We start from the raw sequence: 21815 nt of genomic DNA on the forward strand, positions 1-21815 counted from the left end.
TTCGTGTGGTGTTATAGCCTGTGAACTGGATGAGTTCTTTTCCTTAATTCAGAAAATTAGCATCATCCATAGCTGCAAGGAAGAAGAGCCTTCCACCAAGTTTTCTTCCCTCTTCAATTTTCCTAATTTATTGCTTCTGTATTTTGTTTTTCTCAGCAATGGGTAGAAGGACTGGGATCCATCATACATAACTTTAGAGCTAACAATGTCAGTCCAATGACATGTCTCAAGAAACAGTAAGTTACCTTCTTTTCTCCCCTTGATTTTTCTAGCCCTGTGATTTCCTTAATTTCCTTTTTTTTTTTTTTTTTCATATATTTTTATAATAATGTGTAATGAAGAAAATTAGTTTAGTGTTTCATTGCAACCTTTCATTGTGATCAGAAGAGATCTCAAGTCTATATTAGGTATCTGCCCAAGAGAAATTCTAACTATTCATTTGATTTATTGTTATTGAATGTTGCAATTATTGTCTGTGTTGTTGCTACACTGATGTATATGGAAACAGAGTCCCATGAATCTTTCTTCTTTTCAAACTGATCCTGTTAATTGATGTCCTGGTTCTTTTGGGCTGCTTTCTACTTTTACAGTTAAAGCACTGGTCTGCCTTTAAACACTAGAAGTCTACAGATGAATATTTTTAGTATGAAACAATTACCTATTTATAGTCATTTCAAAGGGATGTCGGTAATCTTAAGCTGAATGTAACTGTCCCAATTTTAACAAATGATATTTTAAAAATACTTATTTCTTAATTTCAGCTGGATGAAGCTGGCCTTTCTAACAAATACAAATGGGAAAATTCCAGTTCGGAGGTAAGCAAAATTGGGCACTCAAGATTCTGTCAAGTTCTGATTTTCACAATTTCACAATGCACAGTTTCACAAAAGGTCTATGGCTTAGTAATTAAATACAACACAATTTTGTCACCTCCTAATACCTGTGTAAAAACAAGCATAGAACTAGGCATACTGACCTGAATTCCATACCGCCTTGGTAACCTAGGGAGGACTTCTTATCAACCTAATAATTTTTCTCTTAGTCCATTCTGAAAAAGACATGAGTGCTTCTAATTGTTTTCTAAGTCACTTAGAGCTAAGAACATCAGTTTTCTCATCTTCAAAACTCCTCAAACTCTGGATTAGGTTTTTCATAAAATACTTAGAAAGAGAACCATATAAACTTGCAGGCCAATTAATTGGAGGTCAGAGATGTACCTTGTAAAATGTAGTTCGTTGTAAAAGAGACAGATACAGCTCTGTCGGAATTACTTCTGCTTTTATAGGAAACCCCAGGATAATATTTGGTTTTCTCCACATGGTGAAAGAATCACTAGATTGATTGTTGTCAGTGACAGAAAAGGTAGAACAGAGGTTTGTTTTTTTTTCTTTTGTACAGCTATTAACTATTTAGCATTACTGATTTTCAGTCCTCTCTGGCTAGGCGGATAATTCTCCCTGCCCTAGATGTTCTTGCAGATACTTTGAGCTTCTTTCCTGCTCCTCCAAAATGTGAAAATCTTACTTTTGAGACATGCTGTTTTTTCCTAAGGAGGAACCCATAGAAAGGAACACTAAGGACTCTGTAAGTTAAGCCTCACATGATTTTTTTAGTCAAGGGAGAAAAATTGGACTGTGTCTACATAATATGCAAAAAAGAAAAGTGTCTGCCGTGCTGCCCTCCAGGTTTCTTAGTTTTATGATTAAAGTGACACTTGGACAGTATTAAGGCTGCTTCAGTGAATTCATTTTTGAGCTTTCACATTGCCAGCTTCCAGTTTATTCTTCATACTTCAGCTGAATTGCCGTGAGGTACCTCCTGTGCAGAGGTCCCAAGAGGAGTATCATCTGAAGGGTAAGAATAAGGGAAAAGTACTAGGAGAACAAATTCATTTTCAAGATTTCAACTTTATGTTTGAACACAGAGCTTTATTTTCCAGAATTGATTAATAGTGTGCTAGTTTATATGGAACTTCTACCTTGAAATATTTTACCTTGCATTTAGGGAGACATAAGTTTGTTGGTTTGCAAACCAACTTGCCTTTGCATACAAGGCCACATACTGCTAAAGAGAGTCCAGTCCACTGGATCCAATGTATTAAATTTTCCTGCTAGACTTATAGTTTGGATTTTGGAGTACTTAAATGGTCTTTTAAAGTTGAATAATTTTTCTTAAAAGTGTTTTAAGTTTCAAGAGTGCCAGGTTGACACAAATTGGTCTCTAGCAGCTTAACTCCTTGCAGAAGTGGTTTGCAGTGTGAATTTCTGAAGAACTTAACCCCATCACTAGGCAGCCTGTTCCAGTGCTTCACCACCCTCACTGAAAAAGATTTTTTCCTTATATATAACCTAAATCTGCCCTCTTGAACGTGATAAATTCGGTGAAGCCAGAAAAAGTGATACTTCTAAACTGTCTTTGTGTTGGCTTGATATTTGCAACTATTTGAAAGTGGTAAATGTTCAAAGTAATAAAGTCATTGAATCCATCAACATGCAAGATAGATTTGTACCCCTCAGTCCTAGATTTGAGAAGTATTTTAAAAAATGAGGAAACATTCGCATGTTGCCAAAAATAAATACAATTATGTACTCATACTTAGTGGAATGTGAGGAGTTAACAGTAGGTATCTGTCAACCAGTAATTTACTTGAATTGGAAATGACTCCATTTTTTTCCAAGATGTGCAACAAGATGGATATAAATCTGTTAGGATGAAGTCTCCACAGGTACAAAAAAAAAGATTTATTTACAATATCCTTAGCAAAATGAAAGTGTCATACTGTACTTTGAAAGTCTTACGTGATTCATGTACTTGTTTCTAGACTGCTGCTCTCATTACAAATTATGTTTCCTGTCATCTTTGAAATAAAAAAGAAGAGTTTGAAATAAAAAATAAGTTTTCTATAGCTAGGGAATCTTGCCTCTTGTTTTCTGATTAGGTACTTATAACAATATTGATGATTTTTATTATTGGGACCCAATTCACAAGAACAAGCATAGAAATTTTACCAGGCGAGAGACAGATCATAAAATATAGAACTGACATTATTCTGTGTCTTCAAATCAGTAGAAAAATAGCTGCCTGAGATTGTTTATTTGTTTATTTGTTTGTTTAAGAAATAAGTGCCTAAAGTTAAACTCAGCCTGTAGTTCAGTGAAAACATCTTAGTACTTACCAGCTTTGAAAGTCAAATATTTATTTATCCTATTATTTATCCTACTCGCTCTCTTAATCCTTTGCTTGGAACCTGCTTTAGCAGTTGGGTTGGAATAGATGATGAAGTCCCTTTCAAATCCTATGATTCTGTGATTTATGTGCCTAAACAGGAATACAGAAATCTAACTGCTGTAAGAACAAAGTAAAAAAAACTTTTTCTTATACAAGCCAGGATGTCATTGGCCTTCTTGGCTACCTGGACACACTGCTGGCTCATCTTCAGCTGAGCATCAACCAACACCCTCAGGTCCATTTCTTTCACACAGTCTTCCAGCCACACTGCCCCAGGTCCGCAGTGTTGCATGGGATAGTTGTGACCAAAGAGCAGGACCCAGCATTTGGTTTTGTGAAGCTTCATCCCATTGGTCTTAGCCTAGTGATCCAGCCTGTCCAGATTCCTTTCCCCAGGAAGATCGACACTTAGTCCCAGCTTGGTGTCATCTGCAGACTTACAGAGGGTACACTCAATGCCCTTGTCCAGATCATCAATAAAGATATTAAAATGCCTCAGAGCATTTTGAAGAATAGAATAACTGGATTAATTACAATCACAAAAAATAACAGCAACTGTTTCACATCTCTTTCCTTGTGAAGTTATTTACTTTGCATGAGACTAATAAAAAGCCTCCATAAATGATTGTCTTGATGATAAAGGGCAACATATTCTCAGTAGGCAACTGTAGGGTCTTTCCCACTGTACACATTGTCATAGCATTAGAATTAGATCCCAGTTACAGACTGAGTTTTCCCCTTCAGTCTGAGATATCAAAATCAGGAATTTGGGAAGCTTAGACTTAGTCCCTTGTAAGGGGAGCAAGTGTAGATCTATTTTTTTGCGGAGATGGAGATTATTCAAATTTGTCTCAAATGGGAACAGAAAGAGACCAAATGGTCTAATCTTATCAAATAGTTAGACTTGGATTTGTTTTCTTGCAAATGAAACCACTTTGTCAGTCTTGTGCATGGTGAAATCATTCCTGATTTATGGAATTGAATGTTAACTGGTTTGGTGGAAATCTGTTTAATTGCATAGTATTCCTAAAACTGAGACATTCATAATTCCAATGAAATGACTGAGCTTTCAAAGAGTGAAATGAACACTGCAGCTGGTTAAGGAAAGAGAAGGAGTCTGCCATTGGAAATGGTTCAGACCTGCATCACAAGTTGTATGGGAAGCATAGGTTAATGCTTAGAAAGGAAGTCACAGCAACCTGTTATGCCTGGAGACGTGAGTCTTCTCCCTTGAAGAAACTGCTGCTTCTTAAACGCAATTATCTGTGCATGGAGTTGAAAAGATTCAAAATTATGCTTTGCAAAGCTCTGTATTGCTGTTTGTTCTTTTTGTGGTTCATCATTTTAGTGGATTGTCTAAGAATGGCAGGCAGGATAGTGCTGCTCCTTGAAGCTTAAACCACTTTTTCAGCCTCTCTATTTCTTGGAAGATGAAAACATTCATCAGCTGAAGTCAGAGGAAAACACTGGCATTGAAAAGCAAGAGAACTGATTGTTTAAAAAGTGACTAACTTTTTTTTCCCAATCTTTTTTGTTTTAGCATTACCAGAACCTTTGCATCAGGTAAAACAGAAAAAGTGATCTTTCAAGCACTCAAGGAGTTAGGTCTTCCCAGTGGAAAGGTATTTAGCAGTTTTGAATAATTTCTTTGTATATGAATAATTTGATGAATCATTCAAATTCATAGCTGTGATCAAAGCCATTTGGTGTAAAAACATACCTGTTGTTCACAAGTACTTTATTCATCACTTCAGGTTGCTTACTAAAACCAGGATGTATTTAATGTGCTTCATGACACAGTAGTCCTTGAAATTACTCTCAAATAAGGCTTCTCTTCTTTTTTGTAATAATTGGTCCACCCCTCCTCCCCCTGCATTTATACAAAGTACTTGAATGCAGAATATTGTTGCGTGCTGCCCTCTCAGTTTGGTTTGTTGGGTTCCTCATGTTCTTTGCTCCCTTTGCTCACTTTCACTGAAGTGCTGTCCAGCACTGTCCTGCCAGCAGCCCCAGAGAGCTGACAGGTGACTGCAGTTATGACTGTTTTTTTCACCCTGACTCCTGCCAGAGGTCTTTTCTTTCATTTTGGAGACTCCAGCCCATCATCCTTGGCTTTGCACCTGCCAAGATTAGTGAGAGGCAGCATTGCAGGCTTAGCAGCTCTCACTGTCTCTAGTTGGAGAGAGGAGTGTAGAAAAATGTGGATTCCCAGTGGACACAGTGCCTGACACTAGGGATGAACTTCTTCCTCACTGCTGCAGTGCTCATCTTGTTCAGTCAAGAAAGGGCATGATATTGAATGTGTAAGCTGAGCATTCCCTTCTATGGAAATTTCAAACACTCTTTTATAAGAGCTGCTTTGCTATTTAGAGCCATGAACCATATCTGAAACTTTTTCTTGAAATGCCTTGGCTTCAGTGTAAGTATCTTGTAGTTAAAACACTATTGTGGAATTTCCAGGTTTTTTTTTTAAGCTCCATTAGAAAAATAAGTACTGGGCTCCATGTCTTTATTTATGTAGATTTAATGTGACTATGAGATCAGAATATAAGAATGTCAAACAGATCTCTGATAAAGATGAATTTAGAACTGTTTGCAGAAAAGATAAAATAAACTAAATAAAGTGAATAATGGGTAAGGAGCTAAAACAGTACTTGGTTGCTTTTTCAGATGTAAGATATGCTCTAGGAAAAAGAGCATATTGTCTTTTGCTGAGTAAATGCACTTTGCCTTTTGTTGCAGAATGATGAAATTGAGCCCGCAGCATTTACTTACGAGAAATTTTATGAGCTCACCCAAAAGATATGTCCCAGAACTGACATAGAGGACCTCTTTAAGAAGATGTAAGTTCAAATTGAATATAATCTTGCTTTAAACTGATTTTACAGCAATTTTAGTCCATATCTAATCATAACAGAACACAGTAATTATCTAACCTTTAATCCTAGTAGCATCAGCAGTATTTTAAGACAAACTTCAGTCTTTCCCTTCCTTCTCTCTCAGATTGTTAATGTAAAAGTTCACTCTGTATTTAGAGCCACTTTTACATAAGTTACAGAAAGTGCCTGGAACTTGTGTTCCTCCCCCCCCTATATCCCCCCCCCTGCATTGGCTTTATTAACTACTGTAATTTTAACTTGCTCCTTTAGGTGATTAATATAGTATGTGAACTAACTAAATCAAGTAAGAAATGTGAAGTTTCAAAAGCTTCTTCCTTCAATTTATTCTCAGCTGGAGGGCTTACTTGTTGTTTTATGAAGTAACATCTGTTAAGTTATAGTAAGTTTGAGAGATACACTGTGCTGAGCAAAGACAGTATGTTTTCTGTGACTGTTTGTTTTGAGATTATAGAGCTACTTCACGTAGAAAAGTTGAAGGTTTTAAAAGTATTGACAATGTCAGCATGCAAATCATACCTACTGTAGCATCATATATGAAAACTTACATTCTCTAATAAATTTCTTTTCAGCAATGGAGACAAAACTGATTATTTAACGGTAGACCAATTAGTGAGCTTTCTAAATGAAGTAAGCTTTTTCATACATTAACTACCATACAAGTCTGTCTGCAGTGGCTTGCTTCTTCCAGTCTTTTCATTGCATGCATCATGCCATTATTTGCTATGCTTTTGTTCTGCTGATCTTTCCATTGTGGTAACATCCAGGTGCAAAAATCAGCTCCAACCTTACATGTTCTTGTGCTTTCTACATGTTGGCTTTGCAGGATGCATCTGCTGATTACTTGCTGTTGTGTTATGTTGTATTATGTATGTTTTGTACGTTTTATAATGTTAGATTCAATGCATTTTTATTATAAATGCATTTCAGTATTTTAATACAAGAGATTGTTTTTATCTTAAGGACAAATCCCTCTAACAATAGAAAAAATAAAGTAGGCTTTTACAAACTTTGGTTTGATTCAATACAGTAGTATATCTATCTCTTACAAATCTAAGAGCTGAGAGGGTATTTTAAGGGTTTCTATGTGATTTTTTAAACAGTAAATGTGCAGCATAAAAGAAAATATTTTTAATTCTGTATTTCCAGACTACAGTTGATGGCAAGAGTATTATTTCTTAAAAATATTTTGTATGCAAAGTAGTTGAATAAACAATGTGAAGGTTGGGGTTTTTTGTTTCTTTTTTGCTTTGTTTTTCCTATTCCTAAATTTCCTAAAGCACAGTAAGTTATTTAACACTGACTAATTCAGAATTGCAAAACTATTGTAGATTTGACAAGAACATGTGCATAGAAAATAAATGCATTCTACCTGTGTCGGTACCAGTAGATTCTTGTCATCTGGAACATGGATAGCTGCTTTACTTCTCTGAATGATCTTTTTGGAGCCTCACAAAAAATCTCTCAATCTAAAATTATTTTACTATTTATTTATCAATCTATATGTGTGTAAATATATATATATTTATATCAGAAATATATTTCTGATATTCTGTATGAAAACTCAAGCAATAATTTCTCCATATATCAAATTCAGAATACAGTTTTTTTTATTCATCTGGGAACTCATGCCTGATTCCAACCAAATTACATGTAAAATGTGCTCAGAAAAAAAAAAAAAAAAAACAGAACAGTGAGATTGTGAGGTAAGCATTTCATAACTAATGACAGTGTTGCCCTTTAGTTGGTTACTAGAGTTCAGAAAAAAATAGTCAAACGGTTTTATAGAGGCACTTGCCTCTGACCATTTGAAACCAATGCCTTTGGCTCTGTGTTGTAGGTATTCTGGTGTCTGAATGTATTTGGAATTTAAGATTTAGGTCATGAATTAAAAGACACTAAAATACCAGGATCTCACACTTGAAGTGATCCCTTCTGTCCCCTTCACAACAGGCCAGGATTGCAGTTCATAGTGATGTTTAAAGCTGGAAAATACAAAAAAATGTATTGTGATAATATAGGGGAAGGATTTGTTTGGCAGAGTAATTATTCATGAGAATCTTTAACCTAAATTAATTAGAATTCAGTTACCTCTGTGCAGGCCACAGAAGCTGTAAGCATTAGGGCTCTTTAAAGGAGCACAAGAATATGTTACTGGCATAACAGCGAAGAGTGAACATCCTTCCTGGAGTTCTTCCAGATGAACCGTTTTCTCTGTTTGACTTTTAAGTGCTGCTGGCTGACAGCTTATTTAATTGTAAATTGGTGTTAAAATTCCTGAGAAGTTTTAATAAATCTAATTATTGTCAGGCACCGAGTACTTTGCATAGGTGTTTTTTAAAGTTTGAAAACGTTGTAGAAAAGTAACGGAAATCACTACTGTTGAGATTTGCTCCTGCCATTCATTTGCAGCAATAAATTATAGGCCAATTAACTGTCAAAATGGAAATTCAGTAGTCTGACCAGGATTCATCTTTTCTCTTGGGAAGGAGGTATGAGGAAATCCTTTTTTTTCCCTTTCTTTCTCACTGCTCCTTCTGTTTCCCACTTTCTCCCTCTATTCCCACCTCCCTCCTTCTCAGTTTCTTTTCCTCTTTTCCATTCACTTGCTTGCTTTATCTCTCTTTTTTGTTTTTTCATTTCCACAAAAGGATGTCGTTCTTAGCCCACTGCACAGAAGAAATTCAACAAATTTGTAAAGTTGATTTTGGCATAAGAGCTGCTTTGCATCTCAGTTTCTATCCTCTCAAATAGGAGACTGGAGACCAGGTTGGAGAAGATAAATAATCTTTCTCTCTTTCCAGAACTATGCAGGAATTCTTTCTCTGCATATTTTTAGAATGTTAATTTTCATATGGTTAAGAATGTCTAGTGTAAAAGGCGTCCTGTTTCATATTGTAAACTAGAACAAGCAAAAGCATCTTTGCTGGACATACACAACCAGTCTTGGGACATGTTGGCTTTTTAAATGAATGATCATGCTTTTAGTTTTGGTCAGCTTTTATGTTACAGCTATTCTTGCCAACAAACTTAGTGGTGCAGAAGATTTCCCAGGAGGCACTAGTAAACATTCTGGCTTTTTTAAAAATAACACTTCATCAAAAAAATTGTAAAATTTGTTTTCTTTTTTAAACTAAGTAAACATAAAAACATCCTTTTAATAAGTAGGAAAAAAATACATAGTGAGCAGTGATCATTGCAACAAGAATATTTTGCTCCTAGCTTCTTTTGATAATTCTGGGGACTCCTTCTCAAGAGGAATGTTCTTGCCTTATCCCATTCATTTTATTCTGTTTGCTTATGATTAATTATAGAAGGAGAATGGAAAGAGCACTCTTCTTGAGTAAGAATCTTCCCTACTATTTCTTAACATTTTTTGAAGTAGAGAATTGTCAATAATAACAAAAGGTTTCTTATTTGTCACAGTAGATTGTGCTGTTGCATGCCAATGTATTGCTGTTGTGTGTTGCTTAGCAAGTTATGTCCTGCATCCAGCTGCTCTCATTTCATATTTCATCTGAATTTTACTTAGATATTCAGACAGCCAATCTGTAGTGAATGAAAATGCTGTAATTTAGATGCTACATACTGTCAGTAGCATTATTTGAAAGATCCCTCCTTATCTGCATGATTAAATTGGCATTGGTTGTAATTTCTTGGAATCAGTAAAGCACATTCATTAATGTATTGAATGTAAGAAAAGAGGTAAAGTGCTTCTTTTTGATTGGAAATTGCTTTTTTTTTTCCTGAAAAAATGTCAAAAATTTACACATGAGGAATTACAGCAAATGCTGATAGTGCTGTTCCAAGCCTGTCCACTCCAAATTGTTTATCACCAGTATGGGGGTGGCCTGTTACAGTTCTGAATTCTGCTTAAACTGCAGCTTGAAAACTGTGCATCTACGGGGGTAAAAAAAAAAATGTTTCCACAGTCTTGTTTATTTCTTTGTTTTATTGCATCTGCTTATATGCCACTACTCCATTCAGTTCTTTATATTTTTAATTTTCTTTTAATGAAGAATCAGGCACACAGTGTGCAGCTCTAATCCAGCATGGAGGAAAACAAATGTTGCATAGCACAGTATTAAGTAAAAATTGAAAAACTCGATGGATTAGTAGTGTATTAGAAATCACTGCAAAATTACATCAAGAACAGATTAATACTAAATATATTAAGAAATCCTAACACCATAAATTTCTGTGAAATGAAAATACTTTAAAGATCTTTTAAACTGTTCGTATTTCTTCTTTTTTGAGTATTTAATATGACAATATTTCTGCAATTCACAAAGAATCAACAGTAGTTGCATATCACTAAATTTGGACTTAAAATTCTTTATACTTCAGTTACAGATATTGCTGAAGACAGGAATTTTTGTGGAGATGTTTACTGTACCATCAGTAAAGCCTGTCAGTTTACATGACATACAAAAAGGACAGGGAGGAAGAGAGTTTAGGAAGACAAGTTTAGCTATTTATTTTCAACATTTCATTGAGACATATACCATGTGCAGTCATTATTTTAATGAACAAGTAGCAGTAAGACCAGTTATACGTTAGAAGTATTTTGAAAGAAATCCTCTGTGTAGTCAAACTGTACAGGTTTCTTACAAAAGCTGAGGTTTGTGTTCTGTTTAAAGCTGAAGTTGCTGGTGGGTAGGGTGAAAGTTCTAGGGCTTTTTTTTTTCTTTTAAAACGTCCACTTCTTTCTTTCTCATCTGCAGTAATGAAATGCTCTTGGATGATAGGCATGCACTGTATTGTTTTGCTGAATTCCACTGTTTTCTAACCTTAGCATCAACGAGATCCTCGGCTCAATGAAATTTTATTTCCCTTTTATGACACAAAAAGAGCAATGCAGATAATTGAGACATATGAGCCAGATGAAGACTTGAAGAGTAAAGGTAAATGTGGGAGGAAATTCAACATTTGCTGTTCTTTTATCCCAGTGCAGTCATCAGGACAAAGAGATGATTTCATTTTAAATCGAGTTGTTCCTTAGCATCTAAAGAACGCAAGAATTTATTTCAGCAGTGGCTTTATATCTCACAGTGTGCTTTCCTTTCTTTTTGTCATAAATACAACTTGCTGTTGAGCAAAGTAATTAAACTCAACACCTTTTGTTTGGTTGCTTGTGCTCCGGATCACCTAGTTTAAGAAACAATGTTCATGCACTGCTCTGTAGCAAGAAGCAACTGACTCAACCAATATTCATGCTCTACTCTGTAGCAATAAGAAACTGACTCATCTTCGGTTTCCTTTTGTTAACAGAAGGGACAAGTTAATGCCGTGTGGTTTAGTAACCAGAGACTGCTCAGGAACACTGGAAAAGGAAGTTCTTCCAGTTGGTCAATGCATGGCAAAAATGCAAAGATCAGTCTATTGATTATAGGACACTGAGCTTCTTTAAGTTGTGAAGACTTTAAGTTGTTTGTCTAGAATACCTGCCCAGCTGAGCCCTTTTTCCACTAAGGTAGCTGCTAAAATTTGAGAACCATTTTGTGCTTCAGCTTTCAAGCTCTCAGTGATCAACAAAAAACATTCTTAAACATTAAATTCAATTTTCTCCCTTTTTCCTTTCTTCCAAAAATCAGAATTAGCTGAGAGGGTTTGAATAAGACATTCCAGGAGAGTTCACTGCTGGCTGACACAAAGCACAGAAAATTTAAGCTCCAGTAGAGGATTCGTTTCAGAGTACTAGAAACAGAATTTAAAAAGCAGGTTTACTAGTATTGTAAAGTTCTCTGCATAAGAGAAATGCTGTCTTAAACATAGGACTGCTGTGAAATGTGCCTTAACAATTGCTGAGTGCTCATATATGACTTTAGGGATTGCAGTCTTCAAATTAGAGCCAGATAACTCTTTGCAATGACTCTTTGTGAGTAATCCCTTCTTCCCTACCTCAGATCATTTCTGATTTGTCTGTGTCTTGGCTGCTGTAAAAACTGATATTGTAGAATTGTTGGAAATATCCAAATAATTTTCTAGGACGGTTGATTGATTATTATTAAGTTTGTCATTGCAGTTTATCCCTTTATTTATTTTTGTACTTTATGAGGCACTCAACAACAGAGAAATAACGGAAGGACGTTATGAATTTTGTTCTCTGAATCACTGTATGTCCCATGTTTATTGTAGAAAATGGTTTGCTTTTCACTGTAAAAGAATAAACGTGTATTTCAAACAGCAAACATGAAAGTATCCTGGAGTTTACTAACATTTTGCAAATGAACACACGCAGTTGTTGTCAGGGTACATCTCCATTTGTTTTGCTGAAAGCTTATCAACAGCAATGTAGCACATTCAGTGCAAGACTAAATATTAGAAGGGAAAAGTACCATAGAATACTTAAATGTAAGCTCGCAATTTCTGGTTCACAAAGTCCCAGAGTCCAAAATTGCTGGAAGGGTTCTGAAGAGAAGTCAATACTTATTTGCCTTATTCATGTCCTATTGATGACTGGGGTCTACAATGGTAAATGCCAGCTATACAGTTTTTTTACACATCTATTTTATTTTCTGGAGACGTAGTGGCAGATTTTGCACTAGGGAGAGTGTTGCTGGTCAGTTTGGAGCACTGGGAAGGGAGAGCTATTTGCTTGGAGAAACCTGTGTAGACATTTGTGCTAGGGCTCATATTCTGAAAAGTAGTTAGTATCCTTCTCACTATAGATTTCTAGCAGTAATTCACTATGATTTATTCTTCCTTCTAGGTCTCATATCAAGTGATGGATTTTGCAGATACTTGATGTCAGATGAAAATGCCCCAGTTTTCCTAGACCGTTTGGAATTATATCAAGAAATGGACCATCCTTTGGCTCACTATTTTATCAGTTCCTCACACAACACATATTTAACAGGCAGGCAGTTTGGTGGCAAGTCTTCGGTGGAGATGTACAGACAAGTGCTTTTGGCTGGATGCAGGTTGGAAGCAGTAGATAAGTTCTTGTTATTTGTGAATAATACTTTGAACATACACCATATATTTTGGTGATGATTTATTGTAGAAGTGAATAAGAAAATGTGATACTGTGGTAAATAAGACTTTATTAAGACTTCATCACAAAAAACATTGGAAGACAGTGGAACACAGAAATCAGGAGACAGGTTGTGAGAAAGATAAGTTTCATAGCAAAACAAAAATGGGTTTTTGAGGCCTTCTTATTTTGTAATGAAGAACTTTATGAGTAAATGAGAATCAGCTTATGATTTCATGCTTGATATCTTGACATACTGGTATGTGTCACAGTTAACTGAGTAAGAGAATAGATTAGGCAAGTGCTACAATACTAAAAAATAATTATTGTTCAAATGTTACCCTATGCATACTATATTTAAGGTAGTACCCCCAATGTTATAAAAGCAGTCAGAAATTACACATGTGCAGCTTAAAAGGGATTGTATAGTGCCTCAAACTGCAGAGTACTCAGAATTCACTGCTCAGAATGTTTCTTGAGTAGCTCACCTGTATTGAAACACTAAGAAAGGTGATATTTTTCTTGTGCTTTTAGGTGTGTTGAGCTGGACTGTTGGGATGGAAAAGGTGAAGACCAAGAACCAATAATAACACACGGAAAAGCAATGTGCACAGATATTCTTTTCAAGGTAAATACCCAATCTCTCCACCTGGCAGTAAACCCCAGTAGGACTCCTGGATGAGAATCCATGCAGGGTACCCTCCCCTTCTGAGCATTTGCAATTGCTCCCTTGTGACAGTCTGACAAATTATATGGGCATTATTTCTTTTCCTCAGACCTTAAGGCTCATTTCTGACTTGCTTTCTATGTCCCTGGGTTACTGCTGCTAACTTTTTTTGCCCCTTATTATTACAACTTGTGGCTCCTTGCTCAGCAGAGAAAATATCTTCTCTATTGTCTGAGAAGTTCTTTGGCTGCAGAAACAGCCTGAAGATGCAGAACCTGTTCTGGGACTGGAAGTTCTTCCTGTCAGGACAAGGTGGCAGATCAAAGGTTGCATTGATGGGTTGCAGGTGAAACTGCAGGCACTTCTGGGTGCTGAGTGCAGAATTGAGGGTGGGGGAGGGAGGAAAGAAAAGAAGGAACGTACAGTTTTTTCTAGTTCTGATTTCAGTAGGCACATTTGAAACTCAGCTCTGTGTTTCCCAGGATGGGGAGGAAGACAAAAAAGTCTTTCATTGATTGTAATTTGATTTATTCTAATTTTGAATCCTATTATTGCATTTTGAAGGATGTAATTCAAGCCATTAAGGAAACAGCTTTTGTTACATCAGAGTATCCCGTCATTCTTTCATTTGAAAATCATTGCAGGTATATAGTGCCTCTTTTTATTTTTGTTTTTTAATAGTGCAGTGGATGAGAATGATGATACAAACTGAAAAATACTAAGATTTGAATGAACTTGAAAACTGTATAGAGCTATGCAGATATACTGGCTGTCAGCTGGAATAGACTGTTCTTTAATGTAGTAGTCAATCTTTAGCTTAGTAACGGCAATATCTGTATCTGTGCTCAAGCTGTGAAAGATATTTGTATGTTCCATTAGCCGTGTGGAATTCAGTTAATCTACTTTCTTGGTATTATTATATTCTTGTCTGTCAGATAATAGACTTTTATTGACACTTTAATTACAATAATGTAACATTTCTCAATTGAGAAAAATTGGGTTCTATATAATTTCAGATGACTACTTTCATTTGTGTTTTTCTGTTTTGCTGTATAATAGTGATTTAGATTTTTTAATATGTAAAAATGAACCATTATAATCTTTTCCAGCAAATATCAGCAGTACAAGATGTCAAAATACTGTGAAGATCTTTTTGGAGATCTCCTGTTGAAGCAGCCTCTAGAAACACATCCAGTAAGTTATCTTGTGATAATGTTTCTATTTTTTAAAATCAGCAATATTTTACAGAGATGAAAAAAATTGTATCATAACACCTATAGTGGAATTGCTGATGACTGCCAGTCCTGTGCTTTCAAAAATGACTGGTGTATTTGTGTGTATACGCTGGTTAGTACAAACATCTGGTTTATTCAGTCTCTTCTGTGCAGGGCTCTGGCAAGCAGCCTGGGGAAATCCATCCCCTTGATGTGTGATGTAATGGCAGCTCCTATATAAAATACACCACTTATGTTGTATTTCCAGGTCATACATAACTCTGGAATTTGCTAGTCATTGTTGAAAAACAGTTAATTCTAAATTGCACATTCTCAGTTGAGGAAAGCTTTTTTTTTTAGCTGTACTTTGCATGCTTCATGCTCTAGATCAGGCCTGACAGTCTAGTGGGGTAGCCCCCACTAGTGCATTAAGAATTAAATTAAGCACAGAGAGTTCCCTGCAGCCTCATTTGGACTATTGAGTGCACTGTAATCTGCACGCACTTCGCTTCCCTCTGCGGCAGGAGTTAATAACAGTCACTCCTCCACAAACACAATGTTGGAGACTTTAATAACTTGTTATCCACTCCTCCAGTCCTTTCCTACTCTCCTAAGCGACATGTTTGCTGCTTGCCAGAAGTTACCTAGAACCTGCAAGTGCTCTTCAGTGGTGTGGGAGACCATGGCAAAGAGGATTCTGCTTGATCTGTCAGCCAGCTCCTGTCCATGTGAACCCTTTCCAGGGTCCTTTTTCTGTTATCGTCTAAATGTTTTTTCTTGGTTTTCCTTGCACATTGCAGGAACAGCAAGTCACCAGCTTGATGAATATCAGGCTATTGCTATGAAAGGTGTCTCCCAGAGAACTAAACTTGTCCTGTTGCCTGCTGATGTATATGGCACCTTGGCACGTTCCTCACAAATGACAGCTTCCAGCAGCTTTCAGGCAAATCTGAAACAGTGCAGGCCAGAGGCTGCCATGCTACTGCCACAGAGTCCAGTATTTAGTCTCTGCTGTCTGTATTCCTTAGCACTACTGAGCCTTCTGCATTTTGTGTTTATTTCTCATTGTGGATGAACTGAGTCCTCAGCTGCTCACAAAGCAAATGTTACAGAGATGGCTGCTTGAGTTGTTTGTGAATGCTTGTTTTCTGGTACTTATACAGAGTGAGGTGGAAAGAATCAACAGAGAAATGGCAATGGCTGCAGCAAATTTGTTTTTAAGTAAAAGCGATTATCATCCAAATGGGCATCCAGGTATGCCCTGTGTGTGGGGATGGGGATAAATGAGCTCTGTGGTACTGACATCTAGTGGAATTACAACCAAGCACTCTCAGAAACAGTTTTGATTTGTCTTCAACATGCTAAAACTCCCTCGACTGAGGTAGCTTGGTAGTTATGGGTATTATTACTCTCCCACAAAGGAGGTTTACACCCATTCTTTTCAGAATGGGATGGGCTAGGATTTTTCCTTCATTGTTATTTGTCACCTCTGCCTCTTTTATTGAGTTTTAAGTTGTGGTGCTTTATTTTTTTGTTCTTTGTAGCTCAGGGTTGGATTTAAGGATCAGAATATCAGAATATTTCTTCTAAGAATTTTTACTAGTCTTGGCAATGCTTTCTGACCCTTATCATTTATGGCTTACTGGGAGCCATAGTCTTCAGCAATGACTTCCCATGCAATATCCTCTACGTGTCTAAGGTGGAAAGTGTCTTACTTATATCCAAATTTCTGTTTCTTTGCTGCAGTGATGTGACAGGACTTAAATCAGAGGATTTTTTATTTTTATTTTTTACTTTTTTCTATATTATGAGTATTCTCCTTGCTCAGATTGGACTAAAACCTTAATGAGTACTTCCTATGTAAATCAAGATTGCCATTGAACTTTTACAAATACTGAAGATGTGAACCTGTATTCCTACTGGCAAAAATAGTTCTTGCCACTTGGGTAAGGACTGACCAGATTTTTTCATTCACTGGTGCCAGCCCTTTTTTATTCTATATGTATGTGTTGTGGACAGCCTCACTTGAATTATTACAGCTTGAAGGGATGATATAAGGTGAGTTATGTGGAGATCAAATTACAAAGACTACACTATAACTTGAATTGCAAATGAGCCATGGGGAGAGAGTGAAAGTAGGAAGTCCTCAGATTGAGTGTTGCAAGTCACATCCATGCCTACTGCTAGGCAGGAGAGGATAGGAGAGTAGGGCTGCTAAGATGAGCATAGCTTTCCCTTGGGATAGGGAAGTAACAGAGGAAGCAGTGTCACTGGAGACTGACTTCCATGGTTGTGGCTGAGGTGGCTCTGCTTTTTCACTGCCCCTTAAAATGGTTGTCCTAAAGTCAAAATTCGAATGGGGTTATAAAGAGGTGAAATAGTTGTTAAAGTGTTTTCTATAAACTGTTTTACAGCTTGATCCAGGTAAAGCATTACCTTCTCCCAATGATCTCAAAAGAAAGATTCTCATAAAGAATAAGAGGTTGAAACCTGAAGTAGAAAAAAGTAAGTAATCTTGTCAAATATTAAGTTAAACAAAGTCCAGGTTGATTTGAATTGACTTTATTACTAAGGTTGTCAAATTGCTTGTACACTGCTGTTAAAAATATTAATTGTGTGTAAATGACATTCTGTTTTCCCTTATATTTCCTATGTCTTGCTGGATTCTAGACCTTGCTATCTGCATGTAGCATGAGCATAGATAGACTTAGAAATGTAACTCTGGACTTTATCAGATTGCTGTTCAAGCTGAAATATAACAGAGATAGAATCTCTTGTAAATTCTGCCTACACTAGTATGTTTACGTTGCCATGCTTTTCCAGGCTAAGCAAAAAATGAAATGGAATTAGAAAATTAACTTCTAGTTATTATTACCAGTTCTGATGTTTATCTTCTTTCACTAATAATAATGCTACTATATTAGTTTTTAGTATGGCTAAAGTGACAAACCCTGATCCTTCCCCAGTAAAAGATAAGCATGGAGACCTTCCTCTAACTTCAATGATACATGATTGTGTTCATTCTGTCTAGCTGAAATGCACATTCTGTCTACCTGAAACACAGCTGAAAATTCAAGTGCATTACCTCCATTTACGTAGATCAACCACCAAAGAGGCAGCTCTCTGCTTATTTTTTAAGAAAGTGATACACTTGTTTCAAAAGCCTTTGAAATCTGTGGAAATATTTTCTGTAACATCAGTGAGCTTTGGATACAGCTCTTACTGACCACTTTCCAAATCTAACAATCTAATAATGCTTATATTCCATAATGTTTATTGCTAACTGAAAACTTGATCTTAAAAATCTCATTACATAAAGGTACCTCTTAGGATCAGAGAATCATTTATTAATGTTCTGATGTATTTCATTGTGCTACAAGCTGTTGATAGCGTGACTAATTTTTTTTTAAATTTTCTTATGAACAGAACAGCTCGATGCTCTAAAAAAGATGATGGAGGCTGGTGAAACTGCTGCTCCTGTGAATATCTTAGAGGATGATAATGAAGAAGAAATAGAAAGTGGTGAGGATTTCCTAGAAGAGGACTCTCAGACATTGCCTATTGTAAAACATACCCACACAATCATGGTTGTGGCAGTGGCAATAACTGAGCTCAATGCATAGCGATTTATATAGACTTCTGGCTTCAGCATCTCATCTCAGATAGGTACCACACCTGTGGCAGGTTGTGGTAGAAACATGACCTCAGTTAGTACTTCATAATGATTTTTAAGTTCCACTTATTGTTCAGAAGTCATACTGTAGCAGCAACCAAGTCAGTTTTCACTGTGTATATATGTGCTGGAGATTAGGAGGGGAGTTGGGAATCTGCGGCCTTTGCTTTAAAAACAGATGCTGTCTCTATTTTAATGATTATGTCAATGTGTTAAGATTATTGCATTTTAACTGATAAGGATGAAATCAAGAATAGTATTTTTCTTGCCAAAATTCAGATACCTTGAGTGTTAGCATCAAGATTTGAGCCTATGATGTGGAATATGTTTATGGTCAATAGAGAAAAAAAGACATTTCTAGGATATGACTCACCTCACCTATGTCCATGTTCAAAAGAGGTAGCTCAGGCACTGCCTGTATGTGTCTGTACCAGTGTTCTGGCCTATGACCATCAGACACTGAATGTCCCAGCTTTAGCCTATCTCATCATACTTTCCTATCAGAAAGCCACTGCTGTTGCTGTCAGTCGAGGTCACAGTGGTAGATATTCTTTGTGATCCAAATATGGCATCTGTTGCTGAAGTTCTAAAAAGATTGAAGTATGATGGTTTTTTTTAAAAGGTCTCTTAATGTCTTCAGATGATGTAGCAGTATGGAAGAGATTTTGTTGCTTGGCAGGCTGATTTCCACTGAAATACTTGTTTCTAATAGTATTGTGTTCTAGACTACCAAGGTGTTTGAATAAGTACTTATAGAATTATTATTTAAGTCCAGCTACATGGTGTGGTTACTGATTATGGGTTTTTAAGAGACCTTTTTAGCTGCTTTGAGAACACCAGATTCTTACAGAAGATTACCCTAAAAGCAAATGGGAAGGGTCCCCAATAATGGGAGCACATAAGGAGAGACTGTCTATGTACATGAGGAGTCTGGATGTAAATAACCTTTTATATACTTATCTCAAGAATCCTGCCTTCATTTCTTATTATTTCCCAAACCCTACATTGTTGGTGATCATTTTGTTGTTGTTGTTGTTTTTTAAATACTTTTTGATCTTTTGATCAATTGAGTGCTTCAAAAATACACTAAATAAAATCTCCCTTACTAATTGTGTCAAAGACATAAGAATCTCAGGTCAGCTGTAATTTATTACTACTACATTTTGAGAAATCAAATACCTTGGATTTTTTGTATGGAAATTTGCCATAACCAAACTTGTATATTCAACTGTTGTTTGTTTCATGTTTCACACAAAAGCAGCATTTGCTGTGTTTCTTGCACTGATTCTTCTTTCTTTTTTGTACAGCTGACCAGGAAGAAGAAGCTCATCCAGAATATAAATTTGGGAGTGACCTTACTGTAGATGATTACAGTCAAAAAGAAGCTGTTGCCATCAGCGTCAAAAAGGTAGGATTGCTTCTTACTTATATTTCTTCGGAAGCTTTCCATGGATGTAAAACACATTCTGTTTTGTGGAAACATCACAGTTCATATTGTCAGAGAAGTCCAACACAAGATCTGCACGAGATTCCTAATGCTTAGGTTCATGAGAAGAAAAAATTTTGTAAATCAAAATCGAAACTGCATGTTTAGATAGAATACTCATTAAGGAAACTGAAGAATCAGTATATAGGAGAACTATGTACAAGAAGTGAAGAATTTGACCAAAAATACTAATTGAGGGCAACAAGCAGTTTCTTCCTTCTGCTTCTGATATTTTACTTTGTATCTTGGTGTCAGAAACCTACTATGAAGTGAATATCAGCTTCCTTACTTGGTAATACATTCTTGCAAGACTACAAATTGTTCTCCATTTTCAGGGATTCCCTGGCTTATTCTTCATTGTTAACTCTTAGGATAGTTTCTCCTTCCATCTGCAGAAATAAAGGCAAAATAGGAAGGCTACTGTCCAAGGGGGTGGTATGGTGATGTGGCTATAACAGCAAGCCAGATGGCTTACAGGGTAAAAGTAATTTTTATTCTAATGATACCTGGTTTAGTGCAGTTTAGTGTTTAGTAACAGAATTTTACTTGGCAGTAATGAGATACTGAACATTGGAATTCAAAACTGCGCTGGCACTGAAGGTGTTATTGGTTCTTATTACAGGGAAAAAAAAACAAAGCAAAATTAAATATTAATGTACCTTATTAGATCATATTCTTCTGCTACACAAGTATTTAAGTATTTAAGCCTTTTTTTTTTTTTTTTTTTTTTTTTGCCCGCCTGTCTTACCTTTGGATCTTACTCCAGATAGAAGTAGAGGTATGGAAAATCTTTCATAGTACTGATTGCCCTTAGCAGTGCATCCTTCTTCAGCACATCAGATCTGCCTTCCGGATTTTTCTTCAAGTGTGCATCTTTGCTTCTTCAGGATTTTTATGGCTCCTCCCACTGAACAGTGCTTTAACTTACTTGCTGTAGTACCTGAGCAATTTTTTAAATTCCAAATTATTCACTCATTCTTAGTATTTACCCTTTGGTAACTTCTTCTCTTCTTCGCTTAATGCTTTCCTTACTCTATAGGAATGTACACTCAGTGCCAAGTCTACATTTGTCTGTCTAAGATTCTCAGTAGTGATAATTCACGATTGAAGACAGACAAACAGAGAGGCTCACTTGTCCATTGCAAATAACATCTTGAGATAGGCCTTTTCCATCTGTGGACATTGAAAGCACAGTTTATGGCAGTCTTAAGTTTTCAGACTCTGACCAGCCTGCATATACAAATGATTTGTTTGTGTTCACTGAGTGTCTCATTCTTTTCATCTTTGAAACTTCCTGCCCCAAGATCTAATTATAAGGACTAGTTGGGCTTAACTGTATGGCATCCTCTCTTTTATTTCCACTGCTAGCTAGTTGCTGAATTGTATGGATTGTTTACCCAGATTTGAAATACACTTTGAATTTTTGCAAGTATATGGGACAGATTTTCCACTTTGCTGTGTGACTCAGGGTTTACTTTTTGCTAAGCAAATTAACTTTTGGAGTTGTTTTTTTTTTTAACCTTATTGTATTTCCTATTGCATTTTCTTTGGGTAATGCATATATATTTTTTTCCCCTTAGGCTGTTGAAGATTCTGAGCAAGAAAACAATAAAAAGGTGACACATAGGATGTTACGTAGTTTTTTTTATTTCTTAACATATAAAAAACACCTTA

At 36.2% G+C, this 21815-nt stretch overlaps 1 protein-coding gene across 5 annotated transcripts in view; it reads left to right on the forward strand.

Moving 5' to 3' along the window:
* PLCB4 (phospholipase C beta 4) overlaps positions 1–21815 on the forward strand; it is a 175806-nt gene that overhangs the window by 101191 nt on the left and 52800 nt on the right. For 3 of the 5 annotated variants that reach the window (XR_006181118.1, XM_042882936.1, XM_042882948.1), the window contains exons 7-21: positions 157–236; positions 762–815; positions 4769–4850; positions 5971–6071; positions 6698–6755; positions 10921–11029; positions 12838–13048; positions 13636–13729; positions 14333–14412; positions 14878–14962; positions 17397–17487; positions 18409–18504; positions 19963–20063; positions 20908–20919; positions 21722–21757. Coding sequence is in view for 4 of the 5 variants with exons in the window: in XM_042882936.1 (XP_042738870.1) it covers positions 157–236; positions 762–815; positions 4769–4850; positions 5971–6071; positions 6698–6755; positions 10921–11029; positions 12838–13048; positions 13636–13729; positions 14333–14412; positions 14878–14962; positions 17397–17487; positions 18409–18504; positions 19963–20063; positions 20908–20919; positions 21722–21757 (1290 nt within the window). In the remaining variant the exon portion in view is untranslated. The remainder of the gene's footprint in view (positions 1–156; positions 237–761; positions 816–4768; positions 4851–5970; positions 6072–6697; positions 6756–10920; positions 11030–12837; positions 13049–13635; positions 13730–14332; positions 14413–14877; positions 14963–17396; positions 17488–18408; positions 18505–19962; positions 20064–20907; positions 20920–21721; positions 21758–21815) is intronic. The other 2 variants (XM_042882954.1, XM_042882963.1) reach the window with 2 other exon arrangements.

The sequence above is a fragment of the Lagopus leucura genome, unplaced genomic scaffold (assembly GCF_019238085.1).
Source record: "Lagopus leucura isolate 7727_CA_CO unplaced genomic scaffold, USGS_WTPT01 Super-Scaffold_73, whole genome shotgun sequence".
NCBI classification, from domain to species: Eukaryota; Metazoa; Chordata; class Aves; order Galliformes; family Phasianidae; genus Lagopus; species Lagopus leucura.